Below are 27,574 nucleotides of genomic sequence, written 5' to 3'. Positions count from 1 at the left end.
TCAATAAAAACATTATACCACCATGCATAAAAAGCGCGACCAGAGAAAAGTGTAAATAAATATAAGGAAATTCCATCATGCATAACCGAATATTATGCTCACATTTGAGTCATCAACATAATCGAAGTGCGTCAATTCTTAATTCATAAGTAACTAGGAAGCTGTAATAAAATTACCCAGTTCTAATATTAGCCACCAATAGAGTGATCGCACCGACTGGGCCTGCCTTGACATATGAGAAAGTACATTGGCAGAGCATCTGAGCACATACAAGTGGCTGATGCTGCCAACTTTTGATGTTTACGTGTTGTCAAAGAGAAGTTAATAAGAGGTAATTAGTAACCTCCGGAATCCCTGGACAGCGGTGATTTGACTGACCGATTTCGCCATCAACACGGAAGTAATATGCTATCGACAAGGTGTGAGAAACACCTACAAACATCGTATACACGAATGACGTGAGTATCCACGAAGTTTTCGACAATTAGTTCAGAATCATCATCTTTGATTAAGAGATCAAGTGCTTATCAAACCTACATATTGCTTGTATGTGAATGTGTTCTCTTTTTTAGCATTGATGTGGAAAAGTGACTAGACCGAAAATCCGTTATTGCTATTCATGTTCACTGGGAAAAATAACTCTTTGAACTTTGATAGAATTGGTGTGTAAGAAAGAGCAGGGATGACACACACACACACACACACACACACACACACACACACACACACACACACACACACGCACGCACGCACGCACGCACGCACGCACGCACGCACGCGCGCACAACCACACACACAACTGTATCAAATTTAACTCTCTCTCTCTCTCTCTCTCTCTCTCTCTCTCTCTCTCTCTCCAATCCAATCCAACCCAGTCCAATCTTCTCCGGCTTCAGCTGCGACTTTTTTCGTACCAGAGCAAGGTGCTGTCATGACTTCAATTGAATACGAAAATGATAATCAATTTCAATTCATATGCTTTTGTAATTATTATTATTTTCATGATAATGTGTTTTTCACTTTCATTTTGGGGTAATACTACGTTGATCTTACTTTCGCTGTAGGAAATGAAAAAAAATCCCTGACATGATATTTATGGGTTAAATGATGTGTTTGATATGTGCTTATGTTATCAACCATGTGAATCATAACATTCATCCGGTCATTCCGTGCAGTTATATATTTACATGGACAAGAAAAAGGCCGGTCCCTTTCTTTAGAACATGATGTCAGTAGATACGTCTTGTGTTATGTGACCTGTTGTCTAACAAATAGGTTCGTCCTGGCATACTTCCAATTGTACGTGTAAGGAATGGGTAATCACAAATATTGGTTACTGATTTTATCGAAAATGTTGGACACGTACTTCCGGGTCTTCCGGGTAGATGCTGTCAACTGCGCTCACTGCAACCATAGATACATTCCGTCTTACTCACATCCGTTAAGTGTGTGAGTTAAGTTTTACATCGGTTTTAGCAATATTCCAGCAATATCACAGCGGGCGACACCAGACATGGACTTCACACATTGCACCCATGTGGGGAATCGAACCAGGGTCTTCGGCGTGACGAGCGAACGCTTTAACCAAGAGGCTACCTCAACGCCCCCGGAAATACTAGACTTACATACGAATACCAAACACTATTACGTATTATATATTTATCGGAATATGCAAAGCGAATCTGAGTGCTGCCAATATGTACTGAAGACTAGTCTCCGTAATGCGGTGCGTGTGGGGAGTGGTGCAGTTACACCGGAACAAGGAAACCAGTCCACACACAGACGAACAGACTGAAAGACGTACATACATATATTTGATGCAAAAGAATACTATTAGCCTTGCTGAGCATTTTGTTATGTCATATTTATTGTGGAGCCTAATGTTTACCCGGCGTTTCAATAGTATATACTGTACGGGTGTATACAGGCCTATACCCCACTATTTCAGATTTGGACAGTACTTCCCCTCACGCTTCACGGTCAGCGAATATGTAAACATGGAAATTTTGCCGTATTTGATGTAATTCCCCCTTGCAATGCATGATGGGTCTACTAGGAAATCCTCGCGGCTAAGCAATTCCGCTTCAGCAGAGAATGGCTTAATTCCATTTTGATTGTCTAAACCTAATAACCACTTGGTAACGTCGAATGTTTTCGTAAGTCTTCTCTCGCGGGGAAATCTGAAATCGCGTCGCATTCATAGAAAACTATCACAAACGTTTTTTCTTCGTTAAAGCAAACGTATCTACGCCAAGATACTCGGTGCAAAACGTGCTTAGTAAAGTCTTGCCGAAGTCCCGGGGGAACGAAGGTGTAAAACAGTACTTTTTTTGCAAGATGTGCAAGGCAAAGGAGACTACCCATGCTCTTCCTTGCCTTACAAGACCAGAGCAAAAAACTGGAGTTTAATTCATACGATGTTAGTTTACATAATGACCAACAAAAATCACTTAAGTTTAATTTCTAGTGCTTAGACTTGATCTCTCCCTAAGTGTTAATAAACATGTTATAAACAGACGTGTCATTAAATAGATGGTGTTTCAATTAGGAAGTTACAGAGCAATTGTAACACCGTCTATTTACTGTTCAATAGTTTCAAATATTGTGTAGACAATGCTAAACGACGAGGTGATATGTGCTTGTTGATATTCTGAAATGCGCAAACCCTTTCGGACAATTAATAAACGAACAAATAAGATATAAAGAAGATGTTATTAAAACAGTACATACACTACGGGGTGTAGTTAATGAATAGCTGACAGGCCTTTTGAAATTAATGCAATATACTACGCCTTTGTTTGACTCTTGTCATAAAAACTTATCGATATCCATGTTTGTGCTCTCAAACCAAGGATGATACAATTAAATTTAAGACACAGCAATGCTGCACTCCAAGAAAAACAGAATTCTACCCATGTGCTCCTCTTCAGCTAATTTATGGCGGTTAAAAAGTTATATGAGACATAAGCCAATGATAAGTCAAAATAGTGGTATTATTCAGTGACGTGGGGAATCATATGGTCTACCTACACTCATAGGGAACTGTTGGGGTTGACAACTCGAGTTGCTGGTTAACGTCCTAGCAAATCCATTAAATCTTGTGTGGCGTTCAATGCATCTTTGGGATCAAAACGTTTATTTATACAATTCCAAAGACGTTAAAGAACTCCCGATTCTACTGTTAGATCACTGGTGTTAGTCTTGTCATTCCTTGTTTCCTTCCTCAACTTATTTTGAGCTCAAGGAAGCTTAGGCCATCCATATAGTTTTCATGTGTTTCTCATCTCCAACCTTAACCAACCATAGAGTGAGTGGGCGAAAACACAAAATAAATAAATGAATAAATAAAACGAACTAACGAACAAATAAATACAAAAATGAATTCATGAATCGAATGCACACTTAAATATATACATGAAACGAATAAATAAATAAATAATATGGAAACAAATAAATAAATATATAAAACGAACTAACGAACAAATAAATACAAAATGAATAAATGAATTGAACGCACAAATATATAAATAAATAAATGAAACGAACAAATAAATAAAGTGTTTTTGTTAACTGTTTTAATTTAGATCACATGGTAATAGTCTTTATATCAATCTGTGATGTATAAAGCAGCGCTTTGTTTCGGAACTAGACGAGCGAAGATCAAGATGACCTGGTATATATACTATGTGTGAAAGTGTAAAGGTATTACACGGACACACACCTTTCACACTCACAGTTGACACGTGACACATTTTTCCACTGTGGAATGTTTCACTGTGTATGGTTATTGGGACATACGGTGATATGGTCGTGTGACAAAAGCATTATCTATATGATGACGTATGTACTCTGTATTTTGCACCTCCTTGAACGAACGTGCGTTGATACAGTATTTTCCACCTACCCGGATGTGAAAGGGGCATGGTCAGTCCGAACTGACTATACTGTACATCTACAGCCCCAAACTAATGTTATTAAAGGTTAAATCACATATCAATGTATGACTGCGTTATCTCAATTGTGTGTCGAAGCTAACTCTCGTAGAAGATGTTGCAAACAAACAGGATTCAAATTTTCAGTACGGTTTGTGAGATTTGAAAGAAAGTATACGAATACATAACGTATTTTAATCATACTGGGGAGACTTACTATGCTAAATGGTACCTGGAACTAAGCTTTTGTTTCACCGATATCTGATAATGTCTTTAGAGAGTGAGTGAGTGAGTATGGTTTAACGCCGTTGTTAACAACATTCCAGCAATATCACGTCGGGGGACACCTAGTCTGTCTCACAGTCCCTGAACCACATTATTTTCACTACTGCCAGGCCCTCTCTACAGTGCTAAAGCCCCAAATAAAGCAAGTCTAGATTTCCTCAGGTTCTGAATCTCTGGTCTCCCTGGGGCTCCTTTTCAGTTTAAATGGGCTTATTTGTTACTATCAAAATTATATATATTCAGAGACTAAGCGTTAGTCTAGGGAACACCAGGCATGGGCGATAGTGTCGTTAGGGATGCTAATGGCTGAACTATTTAATATATCTGTTTCCAATTTGAAATGAGAGAGAATTATGGTTGACAGTGGCTAATTTGAAACAAACAAGAATGATTCTTCCTTGTTTCGGACCTGCTCGGCGACTGTTTTCAACGTAACCACGTTTTCGTAACGTTTTCAGTTTTTTGGTCATGTACAGTTTTGAAGTGTTGGTTTTTTTACATTTTGTTTTGGCCCCGTAGCTTTGTTAAAGACGTAGATTGTTGATCTCGTTATGTTTAATCTGTGGAGAGAGCAGTAGCCACATCGTACATCTACCACTGTTTTCGGTAAAGAAAGTCGATCGGTAATAACTTTCACAGGCAGGATGTTGTTTCCAAATTACGGCTTTAAAATGTGCTACGATATCCCCACTGACAGAGGTTCAGAAACAGTTCAACCCGTTTCAGTTTCATGGACTGTTTTCGTTGTGAACGAAGAAGCACTGTTCAAAGCACGGGGACATTCGTAACTACTCGCCTTTTTCCGTAATGACACGAGTAGTTACGAATGAGCACGGGGAATGTTGTGTGCACATTAAACAGTGACGTCATGACTGCTGGTACGCAGCAACGGATGAGCTTGCTTCTAGTAAAGTTATACTGATACCGTATGATTCCTAAAACATATTCGACCCGTGAAGATCCGGGTAAGAATATTGATCTTCAGTAACCCATGCTTGTCGTAAGGGTGGTCAAGGTCGATGACTTGGTTGACACATGTCATCGGTTCCCAATTGCGCAGATCGATGCTCATGCTGTTGATCACTAGATTTTCTGGTCCAGACTCGATTATTTACAGACCGCCGCCATATAGCTGGAATATTGCTGAGTGCGGTGTAAAAGTAAACTCAATCACTGACTCACTAAAAATATTTTCCTTAAAATTATATTAATTCTGAAATTCAATGTAACAAAAAGGGAACAATATTATTTAAATTGGGCCTCAGGAAACCCCACATGCTTGTTACCACTAGTGACGTACACTTTGTCAAAATAAACAATTTTTTCAAGCTTTGTAAGAATACTTTTGGAATACTTAGAACGCACTTCGAACCCGCCTCGAATGATTCTTACTCATTCCAAATGTAATAGATCACGAATGCAGCTCGAACGAATCGGAATACAGCGGTAATAATTAGAATGCCGTTAGAATACACTAAGAATACTTAAAATGAATTTCGACTGCCGTACGGGGCCGGTCCGACTGTTGCGTGAATAGCACTCGAATTTCATTTGGAACTTACCTTGAATGCTGTACGAATTTACATAGAATGCATTCAGAAAGCTCTTGGAATGACCCCACAATATGGATCGAATGTTAAAGAATTAAAACAGAATGCAGCTTGAATATTTCAAATGTCCTTCAAATTCACTTAGAATGTAACACGAATGCATCAAGAATGCTGCTGGAATGTTCCACGGTGGGGTATAAAACCCAGCAAAGAGAATCAACAACTCCAGGATCAGCAGGGGCCGACGGGTAGTGGAAAATGCATTTGGAATCATGTCTCAGAGTTGGCAAACCCTCCACCCCACCATGCTGCCAAGGTCTTCCGTTGTGAAGGACGTCATTGAATGCTGTGTCTGCCTGCACATCTTCATGAGGAATCGTTATCCTAATCTCCACAACTGGTGGATGAGGAAGATGAGCAGCGCAACGTGGTGCCAGGAGGCTGGAGACAACTTGTGAATGATATCCGAAGTTTCAGTGACAGGTGGCTACGTTTTTATGCGATTCGGCAGTGCTCTGGTGACATCAGGGCTCATTTGAAGAACATTCGGGATGTTCTGACTGTATTAGAGGTGTATTCGATGTACACTCGAGCTGTATTCTAAGTGCAATTGAAATATTCCGATACGTTTGAAGAATATCCCACCTAAATTCCACCAGCAATCGAAATACATTCGAGGCGCATTCGGGACATTTGAAGTGGCTTGCCTTTTCGATTCTCCCTCGAATACGTTCAGAATTCTTAGAATGCAGTTAGAATGCAGTAAGAATATTTAGAATGCAGTTAGAATACATTTCAAATGTTGTTCGATATTTTTCCACTTAGAATGTACCTCGAAAGTTTTGAACATGTTCAAAACATTCGGGCATGTTATAAGAATTGACACGAATAGTTGGAGTGCATTCGGAATGGAGTAAGAAGTTTTAGAATGCAGTTCGAATTTCCAGGAATCTCCAGGAATTTTCATTCCGACGGCATTCCGGCTCATTCCGCTTCAAGTGTGAAGGGGTATTATTATAGCAGTTTAACGAATAATACTGAGCCTAAGTTTACTTAGACTGCGGTTAACCGCAGTCGGTGTCCCCGATTTGATAAAAAGAGGTCAGCTCCTTACAGCAACGAGGATGTTATTTCGCTGTGAGGTAAAATTGAGTTTTGTAGTTGTGTCCAAGATTGTTGCCGCTTTTAGCTTGTATTGCGGACCTTCGGCGAGTGTAACGAACAAGTCAACCACGAGACCAACCTTCAGCGAGCTAACTAGACTATTGCTTAGTCTCTGAATATATATAATTTTGATAGTAACATACAAGCACATTTAAATTGAAAAGGAGCCCCAGGGAGACTAGAGATTCAGAACCTGAACCTGAGGAAATCTAGACTTGCTTTAGCATTGACGAGAGGGCTTGACAGTAGTGAAAATAATGTGGTTCAGGGACTGTGAGACAGACTACGAGCTGACGTGTAACTTGTTTTTGTGAAACGCGTTCTCTCATTGGTCCTACATTTCACAATGACTTGTGACAAGCGAGCCGGACAAAATAGTCTTCCTTGGTGATAGTTCACTTATGTATCGTAAACACTGCCCTGTAAAACATAGTTACAACAGTTACTGTGTACATGACATTCCAACATGGATACTACTGATGAAATCTACGTTGCTAACCACATCCAATGTTATAACTGGCTGATAGCTGGAAGTGAACTTAAGCAAATTGTTTTAAAACATCGGCTCCCAAATAAACTAGCATCCTTTGGTGATAAATGATGAAAGTCAAGACTGATTGTGTTTCCGGAAACCATTTAAAAATTTATGATATTTCAAGATTATCAACACACTAATGTTGACATTAACGTTTTTTTCGTGTCGATTTTTGCTTGACACAGAGGCGACTTTTTACTTATACCGGGTTAGAATTGATCTCCAGTAACCCATGCTTGTCGTAAGAGGGGACTAACGGCATCGGGTTGTCAGGCTCGCTGGCTTGGTCGACACATGTCATCGTATCCCAGTTGCGTCGATCGATGCTCATGGTGTTGATCACTGCATTGACTAGTCCAGATTATTTACAGACCGTCGCCATATAGCTGGAAAATTGCTTAGCGCGGCGTAAACCTAAACTCACTCACTCACTTTTCACTTATACGTATATAGCATGCATAGCTTTGGTTGGATTAGCGATGATTAAGTTTCATTGTCCGTCTATTATTGAATGAGCAGACCGCCTCCGTGGTGTAGTGGTTAGAGCGTCCGCCCGGAGAGTGGAAGATCGCGGGTTCGATCCCCGACCGCGTCATACCAAAAGACGTTAAAATATGGTACTTGTTGGTCCCTGCCTGGCGCTCGGCATTAATGGGTACAACAAGGACTGGTCGGCTCGGAGTCAGTATAATGTGTCTGAGTGGGATATTCATGCTTCACTGCGGTATGGTATCTCAGTGGGCTAGCACTATAAAACCAGCTTCAGTCTGGGCTAGTACAAGCAGCCGCACATACACATACACACGCATGCATGTCGTCATATGAGCGAAATATTCTCAAGCACGACGTAAAACCCAATTTCACCTCACCTCACCTCATTGAATGAGCATACTTGTAAAATATCATCAAGTCGCTAAAGTTTACAACGTCATACATTTTAATAGCTATAATTTTCCAAGAAAATAGTCTTAATATATCTGACAGACTTTCCTCAATAGCCAAAAATAAATACGTGAAAACCGTAGCAACTGAAACTATGGTCCCAGCCGGTTTGGTTATACAATGGTTTTTATTGTCATTATACGGCGTTTTAATGATATCACTGTAAAAAAAATTAATTAATTAGTCAGCTATTGTGATCGGTACCTATATGTTGACAATTGCATGTATTAGCATAACGGCTTCCTCTCCACTAAGACAACATCAACATCAACACCAAGGTCCTCCAATTTCAAATGAGTCAACAATTCTTGTTCAACTCCACGGTTTGTTTAAAAGACACATATTCTGTGTTGTCCTAAACCTGATGGTTAAAAATGCAAAACCTGGCTAGCTATTCTCGACACGTCTCGTAGCCCATTCTTAATACATTGGCTTCGATCAAAGTTAAGAATTCTTAGGGCTACGATCATTTCGAGAATAAGGGCCCTGTTTCTTTCAGGACTTCAACACGAGTCCTAAGCAGGTTTAACGATATGTATGTCGAGCAGCTGTTTTAAACCTAAACATTTTGTACAATATACAACCTTTATGAATGTGTGACATTTCATTGACACGAGCCTTAAATGGTCAGTATTCCAGCAGTTATCAGAAGAAGAAGGATTTGCATATAATAGTATACACAAAACATAACGGGAATCGGTAGCATACAGTTGATCTGAATGTGAAGGGCACTGGGTACAGGTTTTAGATTCTATTCATGTATGTACATGTAGGAAGTAATAACAGAGAGTACTGATACCCTGAACATGTACCGTTTCCGCATATTGTCTCCCAAACATATACATGTAAACATATATATTTTATGATATAAATATCTCGATGTAGAAAGAGGAAAAGAATAAGGAAAACAATGACTATTGTCATAATCAAATAATATTCCTCCCATTGCAGCACGTTTGTTTGTCTTGATATGTTTACGAATAATAAGTATGTCGTACAATAGAATACAAGATTGTCCATGTAATTCCTAAATTTATTTTCACATGTCAATATCCATGTTGAAGAAAGTAAGGTAACCGGACATTTGTTAAACAAGAAACATCAAAGAAATGTTATACAAATAACAAATTGTATCTAATGTTAACTAAGTTTATAATTGATATATATTTCTGCAATAGAATTATGGTGATATTGCAAATGCAATAAGAGTAAAATTTCAATGGCATTATAAATACAATAATGGTATAATACAAAACATGGAAAATATGTACACAAGAAAATGATGCCGAAATTCACCAGTGGTCAGCAAAAGTGGTCAAGCTTTCAAAATAGGTACTGGGAATCCTGGGTGAAATGTGATCTTGACAGCTGTTGGTCTTGGTGTAATGTAAGAGGAAATGTGAAATGACAGAGGTAACATTAGATATAATTTAGATGCATACAATACAGGACAGTGCAATACAAGAATATTTATTTTACCTCACACATAAATGTCGCTTTCTGATTGGTTGACCGCTCTTCTAATGTTTTCAATGTACCCCGCTTACAAGCGAGTAACGTTTCAGTGTACCCTGCTGTCAATGGCAACTCATTTGGTACTTCGTGGTAGTAATTCTTTATCTCGAATTACATTGAATCACGAATGATGTACGGAAATTACCGATGTTTTGCGAATGCAAATCGATGGAAGGGAAATAACTCTAATCTGTTTTTCTTGTCAGCAAAATCTAGCGATGGCTACAAAACGATTTGTACCAGTGCTTCAAACAATTCAAAATTAACATTAAGGTGTTCGGTAAGATAAATACGTTAACGTTCACTGGTCCTTCGGGCTCAGGGAACATAAACAAACATCGAGGGTACATCAACCCATGTCCCCCTCGTGACCAGTGAATAACTTATAATATACTGACGAGCAAAGGCATCTTTCGCCTTGTTCAATTTGATCTCAGGTTAAAACAAGAAGAAATCGAAGTTTGCAATTTATAATTTGTGAAGCAATGACATAGGCACGTGCTAAGTACAAACGTTCGATATTTACAAAGCTGAAAACTGATTGAACAGGTTATGTCGACATGGGGTCAAACTAGAGAATTCACGATCAGTGGTTCCATTCGGGAAACACAGCAAAGCGTGAACAGAAGTCTAATATTCTGGATAGAATACATGCAAACACACGTCTTCTGATTGAAGTTGTGAGGCGTCTGATGACGTCAGCTGGGATTCGCCTCCCTTCTTCGACAGGGCATGAGCTATTTGCTGCACCGTAACCGGTGGATTCTGTCTCCGTTGAATAACTCTATCAAGGTAGTCCCATGCGTGCTCGATGATTGGCGACATGTCAGGAGACCGTGCAGGCCATGGCAGGACATTGACGTTGTTGGCGTGAAAGAAGTTCTGGACAACTCGAGCGACCATGTCTGTCTGTCAGCAGCGTTCCTCGGAACGGTCGGTAGGCCCTGATACCATAGGCCCGTAGTCTCCTTGACACTATCCTTCGATTCACTGGGTGACTGAGTGCTGTTGACGCAGATGACGTTAACGTCATGAAGGGGTTTCTAATGTGTAACGTCCTCGGGTGGCGGTCTTTCTGCGCAATTGTCACCTGTCTGCCTGTCTGGGGCCTGTCTGAGGTCTGACCAGTCTATTGGTGACGACGACGAAAGTTCCTGACGGTCACGACGGAGCAATTGAAGGTTCTTGCAACGTGACCCGTTGCAGCGCCCATTTGCAGCATTCCGATGGCCCTCTCTCGCTCTGCTGAAGTTAACCTCGGCATTGTAAAGTGGTTTTCTGCTGAAGTACGATCTGCTCTGTGCTGTGAGGTGGTTTTATACCATTACTTGCAAACACGTGCATTTTGCTGTTTTCGGTGCAAAGTTTTCAAGAGGTGCGTTTGGCGCTGATGTTGATCAGAATCGAACCCTTGTTGTTGACAATAACTATGGGGCAATTTGCATTTGATTATATTTTAATATGTTAATACTATGAAAAATTTTGCAAGAGAAAGTTTCTATTGCTCATCAGTATGTCAGCATTATCATCTCACAAAACAAAGCACAAATAAAACATTTGACATGGTTGGAACGCCAATACCCACTGTTTGGATAATGTGTTGGGTATTTCAGATGTGCATGACCTTTCAGCTGATAAAGAGGTGTTGACAAATGGGATCGTGTATACTATATGTAAACATTTTATATCGTACACCTGTATACATATCACATTCTATGAGGAAATGTTATTCCATGCAAATGAATGACTGAATATCGCATAAGTATTTGTTTTGTTTGTTTGTTTGTTTTAAACATATTTTATTCATGAGAAAAGGATTGGGTACAAGTTATACAACTTAGAACACCCTCTCCGTAGTATTTACATAGTATTATTTACATTCATTCTACAAGATGGACAGAGAAGAACAGAACAGAAATATGGGAAAAAGAGGAACAATTGCAACAATTAAGAAAATCGTTTTGAATGACAAATATATGTTTGAACAATTTTAAATATGTTTTGATTTATGTGAACAGTCAGATCTGCATTGCCATGTATTAGTAACTCATAGGTTATATCCACATTTGTAATACTGCGTAAATTAGTCATCATGGTAGTTCTCTGTACTGTATATAATTGACAGTCAAATAAGTAATGATAAGAATTTTCACAAACATTTCCACAAGAACAACTTGGGTTATCGCTTAAACCAGCACGGAATAGATCATAATTCAACTGACTACACATGTAACGTAGTTTTGTAAGGATGATGTTAGTGATTCTCGGTCCAGAATCAAAGTATTGAGGAGCAGTTTTATGTTTTATGACAATATTATAGTATAATAGCATATAGCATAAGTATTTCCTTGTAAAAAGAAACATTTTGGACAATGCATGTGAGCTTCATAAACTGTTACCAGGATAAACCCATGTCAGATAGCTTTGAATCCCTCTTCGGCTGGTGGGATATCCTAGTTCGGCTCGTCGCGCCGAAGACCCAGGTTCGATTCCCCACATGGGTACAATGTGTCAAGCCCATTTCTGGTGTTACCCGCCGTGATATTGCTGGAATATTGCTAAATGCGGCATAAAACCTAACTCACTCACTCACCTATGCTAAGATATGTCCTATCCTGGGGACGTATTCTAATCCCGAATCCTTACGTCGTAATATAATATTTTGCTAAATAGTAATCGATCAATCTTTATTCAGAACTGAAGGCCACAGGCCCATAGTACAGGTATTTACAAAGTTCAAAAGCAGAGTGGATTTCTCTTCAAAATAGCATGATAGATATACAAAGCAATATTTTCAATAAATATACGGTTAGAAGTAGACAACAGTTGGATAAATTTATGTTTTGAATGCTGTTTCGTAACATAACAAGGCATATATTTGCATCTAATGTTTCTATAATGATCACAAATTAGCAGAACATGGTATTCATCTTCCAGGACATTCAATTTACAGTATCTGCACACAGTAGATGTCTTATGAAATTTTCCCTTGTAACAACTTAAATCATAATGAACGAACGAAACTGTGATAAGGCTATTCTTACTTAATATAGTATTCACAAGTGCGTTGATGAAATACGTTTCTTATACCACGAACAATCGGCATGCGTTAGTGTCGGGTGTTACAAATGTCCTCGTATCAATCACGATCATATACAGTCATTGGCCATAAGTGAGTCATCATTAGTGAAATTTCCATAGACTAATTACATGTTAATTAACTGTTGCAAGAAAAAAACAACATAAATTGAGTAGAAGTGATGATTTTGTTTTGATATTTTGCTAACATCTTGGAAATCATCTTCAGCCACGTGTACATGATTGCTTTTCATCTTTTCGTTCATTAGTTATCGAATGGCACCCGATTAAGCACCATAAGTACAACTTAATTTTAATTTATCCCATAGACAGCCATGTTAAACTTGTTTGAGTGGCATTTTAGAAGTTGAGACGTACAATATATAACAAGTTTTATGGATAACAACTTCTTTATTTTCGTGAGTGCGACGTTTCGATACAGATTCTTGTACCGTTGTCAAGCAAGAGTGATACATGAAGTGTAGGAGCTGCATATATATACTGTATATAACAATGAAACAACATAATAGACAAGGGAAACAACATAATTGCCATGATTGGCTAAGCAGTAAGCTGATGAAGCCAGTAAGTACATAAAGGATAGTGAGAGGAAGCCAGAGATGTAGTTACAATGAGATGTTTATACAATGGATGCGATGTTTATACAATAGACTGGGCTTGGTGGAGGAGTGGATCATAAGCAGATGGAATGAAGTATCCTTGGTCACGGTTGATGGTAGGCTTGTGCCGTTTGATGTGAATGGCTTCTGTGAGCTTGCGTTTAGTGAAGTCCGTTTGGTTGTTGGCGAGAATGGTAATGTCGGACCACTCTATTTGATGATTGGGGTTGGCTTTGATGTGGTCAGAGATAGCTGATTTGGTGTCGGAATTAGCAACAGAGGTGCGATGTTCTTTGACTCGGGTGTTGATGGGTCGGGATGTTTCACCTATGTAGCATTGTCCACAATCACAGTCTATTTTGTAAATAACACATTTCGGGTTGTTGTTGTTGACGGTGGGTGTCTCAGCGTCCTCCAGCCTCAACAACCTCCTCCATGCCAACGGAAGAAAACAACCCACCGTCAACAACAACAACCCGAAATGTGTTATTTACAAAATAGACTGTGATTGTGGACAATGCTACATAGGTGAAACATCCCGACCCATCAACACCCGAGTCAAAGAACATCGCACCTCTGTTGCTAATTCCGACACCAAATCAGCTATCTCTGACCACATCAAAGCCAACCCCAATCATCAAATAGAGTGGTCCGACATTACCATTCTCGCCAACAACCAAACGGACTTCACTAAACGCAAGCTCACAGAAGCCATTCACATCAAACGGCACAAGCCTACCATCAACCGTGACCAAGGATACTTCATTCCATCTGCTTATGATCCACTCCTCCACCAAGCCCAGTCTATTGTATAAACATCGCATCCATTGTATAAACATCTCATTGTAACTACATCTCTGGCTTCCTCTCACTATCCTTTATGTACTTACTGGCTTCATCAGCTTACTGCTTAGCCAATCATGGCAATTATGTTGTTTCCCCTTGTCTATTATGTTGTTTCATTGTTATATACAGTATATATATGCAGCTCCTACACTTCATGTATCACTCTTGCTTGACAACGGTACAAGAATCTGTATCGAAACGTCGCACTCACGAAAATAAAGAAGTTGTTATCCATAAAACTTGTTATATATTGCATGTTAAACTTGATTGGTATGTCTAATATATGATGTTTAAATAGTTGTAGTTTTCTTAATAATTATCTGAAAATTGAATGGAAATTATGTGTACGTAGCTGAGATGATTTCCCCAGCTGGTTGATAAGTTTTAAAAGCAATTCGACCGAAACTAAATTTATGAACATTATTCTTGTTGTAGCTGGAATATTGCTGGTATGTGTAACATTAATCATAAATAGCATATTTATTTTGGTAAACAAATTCTACATCTCCTTCACTACAACTGCTTCATGAATAATGTGTTTCTGTTGTATGTTCCGTATTATTGACAAGTTCACAAACGATGGAAATTTACAACAATTTCCCTATTTTTAAGTCCAGAAATATAAAAGTATTCACAATCCTGAGAAATAGTTTTTGTTTTTAGATACATTGGTAAAACCAATAAATGTTTACAAGAGTTGTTTATAAACACTCTAATGTTTACCTCACAGGTTTTGTTTTTGTTGGATGTGTCAGCCGTCTCGGGTCGACTGTCGTAAGTTGCCAGATATCATAATTCAGATATTTCATAATGTTTAGTTGTTTAATGTTTAGGTAATTTTCTTGATAAAGACGGAGTTGACATGTGGATGTACATTGCATTTATTTTTACAATGTGACGGCTAAATGCTTGTTTTGTTTTGAATGAATTATGTGACGTTTCGGCATGTGCATGATGAAGTAACAGACTGCTCTACTGAGACTTAAAAAATAACGGGTGTCTTGGCTACCTCACCACGCCTATTACAGTGACGGGTGTCAACCTTCACTTGTAATGAGAGTGGTGTGTTAGCTTCTAGTGGTTAAAGCGTCACGCCGAAGACCCGGGTTCGATTCCCCACATGGGTAAAATGTCCCTTGCCGTGATGTAGCTGGTATATTGCTAAAAGCGGCTTAAAACCATATATACTCACTCACTCATAATGCAGCTTCTGATCTTATCTTGGAAATCAACATCAGGGCTCTCTTGTCAGACAACTTTCCAACTACCTGTATTATGTGTACTGGCATTTTGTTCATAATTTCGGATTTTCCACTCTTAGTTGCATGTACTATTACAGCTTTCATTGTCGTGTAGGGAAGTAGTTTCTGTCAAAGGTGCACCATTCACCACTGTTCAGGTCTGTGTCGACATTACATTATCGACATTGTGTTATGCATTACATTACATACACATTAACACTTTTGTTGAAGCCGACATTATGTTATGTATTGCATTTATGTTATGTATTGCATTTACTTACTCGTTTACACTGTTGTTGAGTCAGACAGTATGTTATGTAGAAAGGCTATGACTTTGTATTTACCTCGACATCATGAAACAAGAGTGGGAGAGTCCACTGATCAGTGGACGGGGGTCACTGGGAATGAGAGTTGTCTACTGTGAAAACATCAACGTTGGGTAGATTCAAGCACTTACTGTTAATCTTAATAAGATTAGATCTTTTATTGGTGGAGGAGTATTTAAAAGAAGGGTGTATAATTCTGTTTCCTTCTCCAAATAACATGAGAAGGAAGAAACTTGCTATAAGTGTGTATGTTTGTAGCTATGTCTATATCTATATCACTATGGCTCGTGACTTGCATACTATGCAGGACATATGTTTAAAGTCAACCATCAAGTAGATGACATTTGCTACTGGACATGTACAGGGCAGCACTGTAAAGGATCTATCCACACACAAGATGATCGCCTACAGAAGATTGGATCGGGACACAACCATGAAAGCACCCTACATGTATAATTCGTCCTTCGTTACTTAAGACATGCTATCCAGCTGGATGGAGAGTGGAAACTACATATGCAGGAGAAGACTTCCTGATGACAGATCATGGGGCCGAGGACTGAATTCTCATCTTTGCGAAGCCGATGTCATACATGGTGATGGAACGTTCTATACATCCCCGAAACACTTCCAACAGATACCCGTGAAAGTCCGGTTAGAAGTGATTTTCAGCAACCCGTGCTTGTCATAAGAGGTCACTAATAGGATCGGGTGGTCAGGCTCGCTGACTGGTTTGACATATGTCATTGGTTCCCAACTGCGTAGATTGATGCTTATGTTGTTGATCACTGGATTGTCTGGTCCAGACTCGATTATTTACAGACCGCCGCCGTATAGCTGGAATATTGCTGAGGGCGGCGTCAAAAACCTCACTCTTCCTACAGATCTGCACTCTCCACGCTGATATCAGCGACTGATGCACCCTCCAGTTTACTGTTGTGCGAAACAAGACTGAAGCCACATACACTACGACCTTCCAGCTGATCCAGGATGAAGCCAATCGTCACAACCTCGGTCGACTTTAATCTGATCTGTCATGACAGTGTGATATCATGATTCGTTACTCGCCGTGGGAGATACTGCAGTGTAATATTTTTACGGCAATATTACACTAGTGTAATACTGCTAGAAAAATAAATATCTCAATATGAATATTTGAGCTTTATTGATTCTTATGATTCACCCCTCCTGTGGTCAAAAATGGACCAGTCCAGCAATAATCCACCCTACTCCCATAAAACCAGTGAGGCATGAATGCCCACATAGCCTAATGAACTTTACCTGCCTAGTTAAATAACTTTAGGCCATGATGGCTGACACCATCATGTCCACATTGTTTGTGTGAACGCCATTTCTCGATATCACGTGTATCTCGCATTCCATAGTGTAATCAGAACTCGCATGGTGCTTCCTGTTACCTGCTCGTCACATAACGGGACGACGCCTCTCATTGGGCGATATCGGTCCATACACAATGATAACAGATCTCCAGTTATTTTTGTTACAAACCCGAAACTATATATAACAGGAACCAATCAGATAATATAACGCTATTGTTCACGCTCTGGTGCTAATTTGCATATCACGTGACCAGATTTGTTTTGTCCACAACGCGGGTATTCATAGATCAGAAGAGACTTGATTAATGTTACCTTGTCGGTGTGCTTTTCACATTGCTTTGCATAGTTATATAGATTTACTTCTAAGAGTTTTCAAAGGGTTGGTTCGAACCCCCTGAACCTGGGTAGAAGAGCGGCTTATGCACTTGACTCTGGGCCAGGAATTCACCATTTGTTTTGAGTGAGTGAGTTTAGTTTTACGCCACACTCAGCAATATTCTAGCTATATGGCGGCGGTCTGGACCAGACAAGCCAGTGATCAACAGCATGAACATCGATCTACGCAATTGGGATGCAATGACATGGGTCAACCATTCGTAACTACTCGTGTCATTCCGACAAGCCGGATGGCGTCTCGAACCCATCTTGTGGCCATGTTTACAACTGGGCCCTGTCTAAGCGCAAACGGGCAGGGAGATGAAAATAGTCTAGTACTATTACCAAGGAAAGATAACTCTGAATTTCCAAACATGGCTCCCAGAATATCCGTCATCCCGTGGGCAAAACAGCAATACAGTCATTCCCTTTGTAAATATGTTTCAGGATTTAAAGTTGCTGATCTTTAAGCTCAAAGTTTATGCTTAAATTGTGCTTTGCATAGTTCAGCGAAGTTTCAAACTTCAACGGTGCCGCCATTTTCATGCTTCGAAATGCGTTTTACTACGCGCGATTTGATTGGTTTGCCACGATTCTTGGCAATAATGGCGTACGATAGGGGTACGAGTCTTCTTGTAGGTCACGGAAAGAGGCGAGTAGTTACGAATGCTGTTCAATACTGGAGTCTTGTTTTGTAGTGGGAAATCCGCGAGAGTACAACATGTCGATCACACTATGGAATGTATTGCCGGAAGTATTTATCATTATTTCATGAAACATAACAAACGTGGTCAGGGTCGGGCACTGTATCAAAGGTATAGTATATTATGTGCTGAAAATGGCTTTGTTTGTGTTTATCGTGATTAGTTTATGGCCTATGGAATTTGTCGCCCTTGCAAAAACAAGCAAAAAGTGTCAGCTACAACAATGCGACCACATGTTTCTCGTAATTGCGTTTCAGTAAATGAAAGATAATTACAAAGCTCGACAACGCGACCTTCTAGAAATGGTGATTTTTACGTTGTCTCATTGTCGCGATTCGACTAATTTTGACACAACGCCACGATGTCGCTTCTAGGTTTCATTAAATTCTATTCTAGTAAATTGTTAATTAAATGACTTAATATTATGTCACCTTAAGCATTGGCCCCTGATAAACACACTAGTGACTCCATCACCCCATCCACGAGACTCCATCCGTCGAACTAGTCTAACAACATCCCCACCCACGAGACTATTCCACCGACCCCAAACACATGACAAAGGTTTACCGACTTACCAGTTAATCTACATTATCAATTTCCTCTTTGGAAACTGCTAAACCACCCTGTGTTTTTAACGGAGCTATACCCCCTATCTGTCGACGCCTAACACCTGTAATTAGCGATAACTGACTACATTTATCAAACAAGTCCGACCTGGTTTGGGTCACGAAATAAGAAAACTTTCGTATACAGTTTGGTAGCAACGATACCCATGGTAGCATGAGATAAACCACATGCGGAACCAGTTTTCGTTCACAGTTTAACAACAACGATAACGGTGATAGCACAACACACGAGTTTTGCTACGCCCTGTATTTATCCACCGAACCAACCTAATATGGTCATGCGTGATTGAAACAATTGATATTTTACGTAGTTTATTTCAAAATCATGCTTACATATGTTACTGTGGCCAATAAAGAGTGGCAATAAACATAACCTGCCTTACACTCGGAGACAGTAATGAGGGATTTTCTCAGCATTTGCAGGAACATCGCATTGAATTTATACAGAAATAATTATTTTTCAGTCTCTGTCTCAGTGTGGACTGACGAAAGAGAATAGAGAGCCCGGCAGGTCCACTGTTATTTTCCTTAACTCGTCATCATGGCTACTGTGAACACAGATCAAATTCTGCAAGAATTGTTGAATATGGAAGTTCAGATGCGTAAGATGCTGTTAACCTTAGACACGAGTGTAACGGCTCTGGAAATAACCCCATCTGGATCTGAACCGCCGGAGGTGACCCCCGAAAAGGTTGAACTCGTCTCGGACAAGATCGGTTTGACTTTGAAGAACGTTGTGGCGCAGTATAGAAAATATTTCTACCTATTTCCACAGCGAAGGCAACACGGTGAGTGACAATGTATTGGTTTGGTTTGGTTTAATGCCACACTCAGCAATATCCCAGCTTAATGGCGGCGGTAAATAATCGAGTCTGGACCAGATAATTCGTGATCAACAGCATGAGCATCGATCTGCGCAATTGGGATACGATGACTTGTGCCAACCAAGTCAGCGAGCCTGATCACCCAATGGTTTTTGTATTGGCTCAATTGGGCCAGTAACTCTGTCGGCCTTTTCTCCAAAACCAAAGGGTGCGGTGGGGTAGCCTTGTGGTTAAGATGCGTTTGCTCGTCACGTCGAAGACCCGGGTTCGATTCCCCACATGGGCACGATGTGAGAAGCTGATTTCTGGTATCCCCCGCCCTGATATTGCTGGAACATTGCAACGATCAGTGTAAAACCATATTTCACTCTCTCACAAAAGCATAGTTTCCTGTTAGTAGGGACATTTATGACTGAATAAATAGAGGAGATCCCAAGAATTAATATCAGCTCAAAGAACCCATTCGAATTGGATAATGGAGCAGACAAAACGGGACCTCTATGGTTTCCGGTATGGTACCGCTGATATTGTAATTACCTTCCTGGTAGCCTTTAAGGGTTCTATTTAATAAGTTTCCATTTTTATGAAACTGTATTTACATTCCAATCGGTATTTTCATTTAAATTGTACAACTTCCGTTGTGCAGTGACTCGGCGTTCCTTCCGTGAGGACAGCGGCTTCGGCAGTGGCATATTCAACGATGATCCTGCAGCGACCGAAGGTACAGTATGATAATTGCCTTAATATTAGGCCTGGGTGTCCAGAACAAAAAGAGTCAGCAATATTCCGGCTATATGGCAGCAGTCTGTAAATAATCGAGCCTGGAACAGACAATCCGGTGATCAACAGTATGAGCATCGATCTACGCAACTGGGATACGATGACACGTGTCAACCAAGCCAGCGAGCCTGGCCACCGTTAGTCCCCTCTTACGACAAGCATGGGTTTCTTATACTGAGTAACCCATTTTAACCCGGATCTTCACGGGTCAGAACAGAAAGAAACTAACGAGTATTGTAACATGACTGAACCATTCCTTACTGTGTATTGAGATTATCTGAAAAATGGGGTGTCTGAAAATGGGGGTGTCTGAAAAATGGGTGCTACCACTCAGTAGCATAGTTAGAGTAAATCTGGTTGCAATACCGTAACGATGTTGTCCTCCTACTTTTATGGTCAGACAACCTTCCTTTGACTGGAACTGCCGATGGTTTTGCACAGGCCTTCACAATTCCTTTAGAGTGCCCTTAAAGGAGTTCCGTGGGTTTTTCTATTTCCAAGTTTTCAAACTATTTTTGCTGATTTAATTTTATCAAAAGTTATGAATCTGGCTAGCTATTCTCGAAACATTCGTAGCCTTACGAACTTCTTAAGACCACTCTTAACACATTGGCTACGATCAAAGTTAAGAATTCTTAGGGCTACGAACATTTCGAGAATAAGGGCCCTGTATATATGATCTGTCTATATATGCGTCTCATGTTTCAGTTTCTTTATGTTTTACGCTGTTTTTAGCAGTATTCCAGCAGTATCACGGCGGGGGAAATCAGAAATTGGCTTTACACATTGTAACCTTGTGGGTTTTGCACAGGCCTTCACAATTCCTTTAGAGTGCCCTTAAAGGAGTTCCGTGGGTTTTTCTATTTCCAAGTTTTCAAACTATTTTTGCTGATTTAATTTTATCAAAAGTTATGAATCTGGCTAGCTATTCTCGAAACATTCGTAGCCTTACGAACTTCTTAAGACCACTCTTAACACATTGGCTACGATCAAAGTTAAGAATTCTTAGGGCTACGAACATTTCGAGAATAAGGGCCCTGTATATATGATCTGTCTATATATGCGTCTCATGTTTCAGTTTCTTTATGTTTTACGCTGTTTTTAGCAGTATTCCAGCAGTATCACGGCGGGGGAAATCAGAAATTGGCTTTACACATTGTAACCTTGTGGGAATGGAACTCGGGCCCCGTTTCACAAAGCTACCGTAGCGCTACAACTGTCGTACCTCCTATACTGTAACATAGACTTACGACAGTCGTAGCACTACGATAGCATGTGAAACGGGGTCCTCGGCCCCGTTCCTCGAAGCGATCGTAGCGCTACGACAGTCGTAAGTCTATGTTAAGTATGGGAGTTACGATCATCTTAGCGCTACGGTCGTTTTGTGGAACGAGGCCCTGGTTTTTGGTTTTGAGTGCTTTAACCACTAGGCTACCCCATCGCCCCCTCGTAGTTCAAGTCAAATCGGCTAAACTATCTAACAGCATAACACTACAAACCGTGGTGTTTCTGGTGTTAATGAACTCTGATACTGACTATACAGAACTACTCCCTCCACTCTGTTACCCACTGACCTTACCCTTCATACGCTGCCGTTTGATAGGAACAGTTTCGGTTTCATTGTTTAATGCTAATAAATGTCTAACACTGTACAAATATAGAACAATGCATGTATTTACATACATTGTACTTGTTAGCAACAAAGTTTAAACTGATAATATACAACTGTACTAGTATATTTTCATTCAAGTGTTGACGTTAAATGAGGGACCGTCGCTCGTTTATGTGAAAATGAGTGACTGAGCTTAGTTTTACGCCGCACTCAGCAATATTCCAGCTATATGGCGGCGGTCTGTAAATAATCGAGTCTGGACCAGACAATCCAGTGATCAACAGCATGAGCATCGATCTGCGCACTTGGGAACCGATGACATGTGTCAACCAAGCCAGCAAGCCTGACCACCCGATCCCGTTAGTCGCCTTTTACAAGCATGGGTTACTGAAGGCTCATTCTAACCGGGACCTTTATGTGAAAGTAAGGTCGTAACAATTGCAGGACTGGTTTTAAGGTAGAGATGTCATGGCTGTCCAAAATCTGTATTGAAGCAACTATGCTATGTTGGGAAGCTACAACTGCTAAAATCCATGTTAAATTAGGGAAGTCACGAATGTCTTAACACTGTGTTAAAAAAGGGAAGTACAACTCCCAAAAATCAATATTAAATTAGGAAGTCACGACTGTCTTTGATCTAGGACAATAAAGTTGGGAAGTTTTGCGACTGTTGCTTGTCTAGTTACAGCAGAGAAACTACCAATGTCTGTGGGTTTCTGAGTGGGAATGTTTTCATCGTGTAAAACAGCAACCGTGAAAAAATATCTATACACATACAGGATGTTTCATGTTCGTTTCATTAACTAAGTATAGTCGTACTAGTCTGAACATAGCTAGCTTCAGCAGCTGCAATCTCCCATCACACAATTTCCTGGCTGATGTATTTCTACAGGCACGGATACAGCTTTTTGAGAAAGGGGGGGTGCACACTATTGAGAAAAGGGAGGGTGCACGCTTCATTTTCACCAGAGGTTGAATGGTCATTTAATAAACTTTCAGGACAAAAGGTGGGGTGCACACACACACACACACACACACACACACACACACACACACACACACACACACACACACACACACACACACACACACACACACACACACACACACACACACACACACACACACACACACACACACACACACACACACAGACACACACACACACACAGACAGACACACACACACACACACACACACACACACACACACACACACACACACACACACACACACACACACACACACACACACACACACACACTGGATCCGCCTATGTTCTACCCATATAATTCCCGCATCCTGGGTTTGATAAAGGAATAAACTGTCTACTGTCTGTTTCAGTCTGCGCTACACCCATACAGGAATCCCAGGAGACCACAAACACTGAGGTAGGCCCCTTACAACAGAGGAATGAATATCCCCCAGTGAAGGGTACCGTCTCCTAGTCACTGCTCTTTCGTCATAATGAAGAAAGTGATGTGTATACCTATAGTGGTTTGGGATACAATAGTTTCCCAAAATAATTTCAAAACAATTTGTTAAACTTTGCATATTTTTGGGGTTTGGTTTTGTTTACCGAAGCACTCTACAGTATTGCAGTTATATGACGTGGGTCTGTATATACAAACCTTATAGTTGGGTAATTGGCAAAGATCCACACCTTCAGAGTAGAGTGACGCACAATCAAACAAGTGAGTGAGTAAATATAGTTTTACGCCGCTGTTAACAATATTCCAGCGATATCACGACCGGGGACACCAGAAATGGGCTTCACACATTGTACCCATGTGGGAAATCGAACTGGGTTACAACAGAGGACCAGCTACCAGCCAGACACATCCTGTTGTTTATAACAGTAAATACGTCATGTTCAACCATATAAGGGCTGTCCTCTACAGCCTGAACCTCAGTCTTGATTACACAATGCCATTTAGAAAGTGGTCATATGTAACATATGTTATATTTGGGATGACACTTTCTTAGTAAAGTACAAATTCTAGTACTTTTTTTAGTTGAGCACCATCCGGGATTCGAACTCACACCCTCAGAGTCAGGCACCTAATCAACTCAAAAAAGTACTAGAATTTGTACTTTACTAAGAAAGTGTAATCCCAAATATAACACATGTTACATGAACCTCAGTTTTGTTGTGATATATTCATGGAAGGCTACGGTTATTTCTGGTGTTACTAATATTTCTGGACTGTTAAACCTTTTCTTGGTGTTTTAATAGGGCAGGAAAGTTTAACGTATCCTTGTAGCTTCTAATAAGACTGAAATGTTAAGATTAATCCTTTGATAGAGACCTCGGTGTTATATTACTTGCAAACCTGGAACGTTCAGCTTAGCCTTAGTGTTCCGAATATTCCTGTAATTTATAGCTTCTTCAAGGGGTATCGCAATAATCCGGGAATATAAAACGCTGAATCTGACTGGTCTATGCATTGCGTACTACTCTTAATGTTGGGTTAACATGGTGGTTCCACATTGGCCGGTGTAAATCGGACAACCTTGGAGACATCATGAATTTATAGCGATTTTATTGTCGCCTTGTCGTTGGAATAGACTATTGGATTCGGGAAGACAGGCTCGCGGGCTTGTTTATACAGGCCAACGTATCCAGGTTACGTAGAGAAATGACTACTATAAATTACCTTGTTGTGTGACCCGTTGTATAGCAGGAATAGCGTTGCGTTAAAAACAAACAAACAACAACATGACGGCGGTCTACCGAGATCAGTTTAGCCTGGGTTGAGTGAAGTAAACATAGCGTTAGATTTAACACAGAGGTTTATAAATAACTAAGTTTAAACTAGACATATTGGCTGCTATAACTCGGCATCCGTGAGGCACCATTGTGACCATACAATCTCCATTACATTGCAACACTATGGGATATCGGGTGGCACCCCAGCTGTGCTGCTGATGATGTATGTAACCACATTCAGATGGGGTATGACCACTGCCTACTTGACCAGCGATAGTTGCACTTCTAGATATCACTTTAATTGAAACCATGAGTCTGAATACCTATTTAAAAATAACACCTTGCAACAAGGTAGGTAGACGATATATATAATTTCCGTTTCAAATCACTATTGCTACGATGTTTCTTGGATAATTGTACTTTTCTAACGCCTCCCCCGACGCCAGCCACAACCCCCCAAAACAACTAAATAAAGAAAGAAAGAAAGAAAGGAAGAAATAATGAAAGAAATAAAATGAGATAAATAAAATGAAATAAATTGAATTAAATAAACACCCTAAGCAAAAATCAACAACAAAGATATATTGCATTATAAAACAACGAAAAAAAAGAGTAATATTATATTATATAATACATATGATGATTAACAGAAAAAAGAGGAAGTGACGTATGAAAGATCAAATCTTGAGGTTCTAATCTGACATCTTCCCCTCTCCACAGAAGAACTCAGCCGTAGAACACAGCGAGGGCAACGGCAAGGAGGTCGGCCCAGAGGAAACCTCGGCTACTGTACCCAGCGTCACGGAAGTGACCCACGTGTAGCCGCTCGTCACAAGCCTTGGACAGTAGACGTTACCAGCCCACGTATGAACTCTTGCAGCTATATTTCATCTCAACAAATGTTGTTGAGGTCCTCATGTACTGTCATTATGACATTGGGACATTTGTATACAACCATGAATTGAGCATCATCTACAATCACTGTATCATTAGGTAGATTGGCGGGTGGATTTGGTGAATAGGCAGGTATACTTCGGGTCATTTAATATTCTAGGAGGAAACGGAGTGACTGGGTGAATTTAGTTTTACGCCACTTTTAGCAATATTCTAGCAATATCACGTCGGGGGACACCAGAAATGGGCTTCACACAATGTAACCATGTGGGGAATCGAACCCGGGTCTTCAGAGTGAGGTTTTTACTTCCTCCTGGGATACCCCGCCACCCCAGGAGGAACTGCCCCACCACCCGAGGGGGAACTGCCCCATCACCCCAGGAGGAACTGCCCCATCACCCCAGGAGGAACTGCCCCACCACCCAAGGACGAAGTAAAGTGGTGATGTTGGGTGAAGTAAATTTTCGAACGAAAATGTTTTACGAAGGGGCGTAGGTAGCTTAGTGGTTAAGGCGTCCGTCTGTGACTCAGAAGACCCGGGTTCGATTCCCCACATGCGTACAATGTGTGAAGCCCATTTCTGGTGTCTCCCGCCGTGATATTGCTGGAATATTGCTAACAGCGCTTAAAAAACAACTCACTCACTCACTCATGTTTTACGAAAAGTAAGATTGTTCACCAGATAAGTTAAACACAATTACTTTACACTCGTGTTTTAGAGAACACAGTTTAGGTGTCTGGAAATGTTGCGAATGTCTGTCTCTCTCCAACCAATATCTGAAAATATTAAATGGTTGTTACCTTAAAGCATCCCCAAACCCACCGGCCTGTCTCCTTACAGGGACACATACATTAGTTAATGCTTCATACTCATGATATAGGGCAACCGACCAGTCTGTACAACCTGGGACTGTACGGAACCTCAAATCAAAGTGAAAGTAGACTGAAGTTTTGTATGGATGGGAAAGTGTGTTCACAGTAGGTTGTTGACATATGGAGACTCAGTTGACACATGGAGCCTTAGTTGACACATGGAGCCTCAGTTGACACATGGAGCCTCAGTTGACACATGGACCCTCAGTTGACACATGGACCCTCAGTTGACACATGGAGCCTCAGTTGACACATGGACCCTCAGTTGACACATGGACCCTCAGTTGACACATGGACCCTCAGTTGACACATGGAGCCTCAGCAGGACCATGCTTGCCGTCACATTATAGCCGATGGGATTTGTTCACAGAAACAATCATGCTCCTTGACTGGTGCAATAAACCCATTATAACCCACCCGTTGGACTGTATTAGTTCCGTGTTCTCCCTATGTATATATTGAACACGGACTCGGGTGGCCCTTCAAACGCCCGGATATTTGCTCATATCTCCTTGCACGTTTAAAATGTACATATGCAATTTTCATTTGTATGAAATTGATAAAATGAGTAAAAATTGCTTTGTGTTTACATGGCCTTTAAATGTAAGTGCCATGCAGTGTTTATATTTAATAGCACAGATTCAGGATGGAAATACTGCATTGTTTGGGGCATGTGAAATATGTTCCAGGGAAGTATTGCTTATTTCCATTGAGGATCGTATGTCCCGACTGGGACATGATGAAGTACTGACACTAAACTAGTGCTCAAAACAAAGTATGCAGTGTGTTTGACCAAACTTGAAAA

At 40.4% G+C, this 27,574-nt stretch overlaps 1 protein-coding gene and 1 long non-coding RNA gene across 4 annotated transcripts; one reads left to right on the top strand and one right to left on the bottom strand.

The window, feature by feature from the left end:
• The first annotated feature begins 199 nt into the window (after positions 1–199).
• LOC124270598 lies at positions 200–27,574 on the top strand. Of its 2 annotated transcripts, XM_046705615.1 has the most exons (6): positions 200–458; positions 14,903–14,916; positions 19,541–19,864; positions 20,547–20,621; positions 23,637–23,683; positions 25,723–27,574. In XM_046705615.1, the coding sequence occupies exons 3-6, from the start codon at positions 19,618–19,620 to the stop codon at positions 25,822–25,824; spliced, it is 471 nt and encodes a 156-aa protein (XP_046561571.1). In that variant the 5' UTR covers positions 200–458; positions 14,903–14,916; positions 19,541–19,617; the 3' UTR covers positions 25,825–27,574. The 2 variants fall into 2 exon arrangements, with proteins under 2 accessions (XP_046561571.1, XP_046561569.1); XM_046705613.1 differs by lacking the exon at positions 14,903–14,916.
• LOC124270600 lies at positions 7,884–26,645 on the bottom strand. Of its 2 annotated transcripts, none has more exons than XR_006896834.1 (3): positions 26,538–26,645; positions 12,500–12,516; positions 7,884–7,897 (listed from the first exon to the last, which is right to left on the bottom strand). It is a non-coding gene; the product is annotated as an uncharacterized LOC124270600 (long non-coding RNA). The 2 variants fall into 2 exon arrangements; XR_006896835.1 differs by having other exon boundaries at positions 7,885–7,897; positions 26,534–26,645.

The sequence above is a fragment of the Haliotis rubra genome, unplaced genomic scaffold (genome assembly GCF_003918875.1).
Source record: "Haliotis rubra isolate DU_JTF1 unplaced genomic scaffold, ASM391887v1 Scf153, whole genome shotgun sequence".
Lineage (NCBI taxonomy): Eukaryota > Metazoa > Mollusca > Gastropoda > Lepetellida > Haliotidae > Haliotis > Haliotis rubra.
The sequence above is the reverse complement of the archived record's forward strand: the minus strand, read 5'-3'. Positions and strand labels throughout refer to the sequence as shown.

What these genes read in the sequence shown, in the direction of transcription:
- LOC124270598 (XM_046705613.1), top strand. Translation starts at nt 19,618, where the DNA reads ATGGCTACTGTGAACACAGATCAAATTCTGCAAGAATTGTTGAATATG. An exon ending in TCCACAGCGAAGGCAACACG is followed by an intron (nt 19,865 to 20,546) that starts GTGAGTGACAAT and finishes TCCGTTGTGCAG; the next exon opens with TGACTCGGCGTTCCTTCCGT. An exon ending in AGGAGACCACAAACACTGAG is followed by an intron (nt 23,684 to 25,722) that starts GTAGGCCCCTTA and finishes CCCTCTCCACAG; the next exon opens with AAGAACTCAGCCGTAGAACA.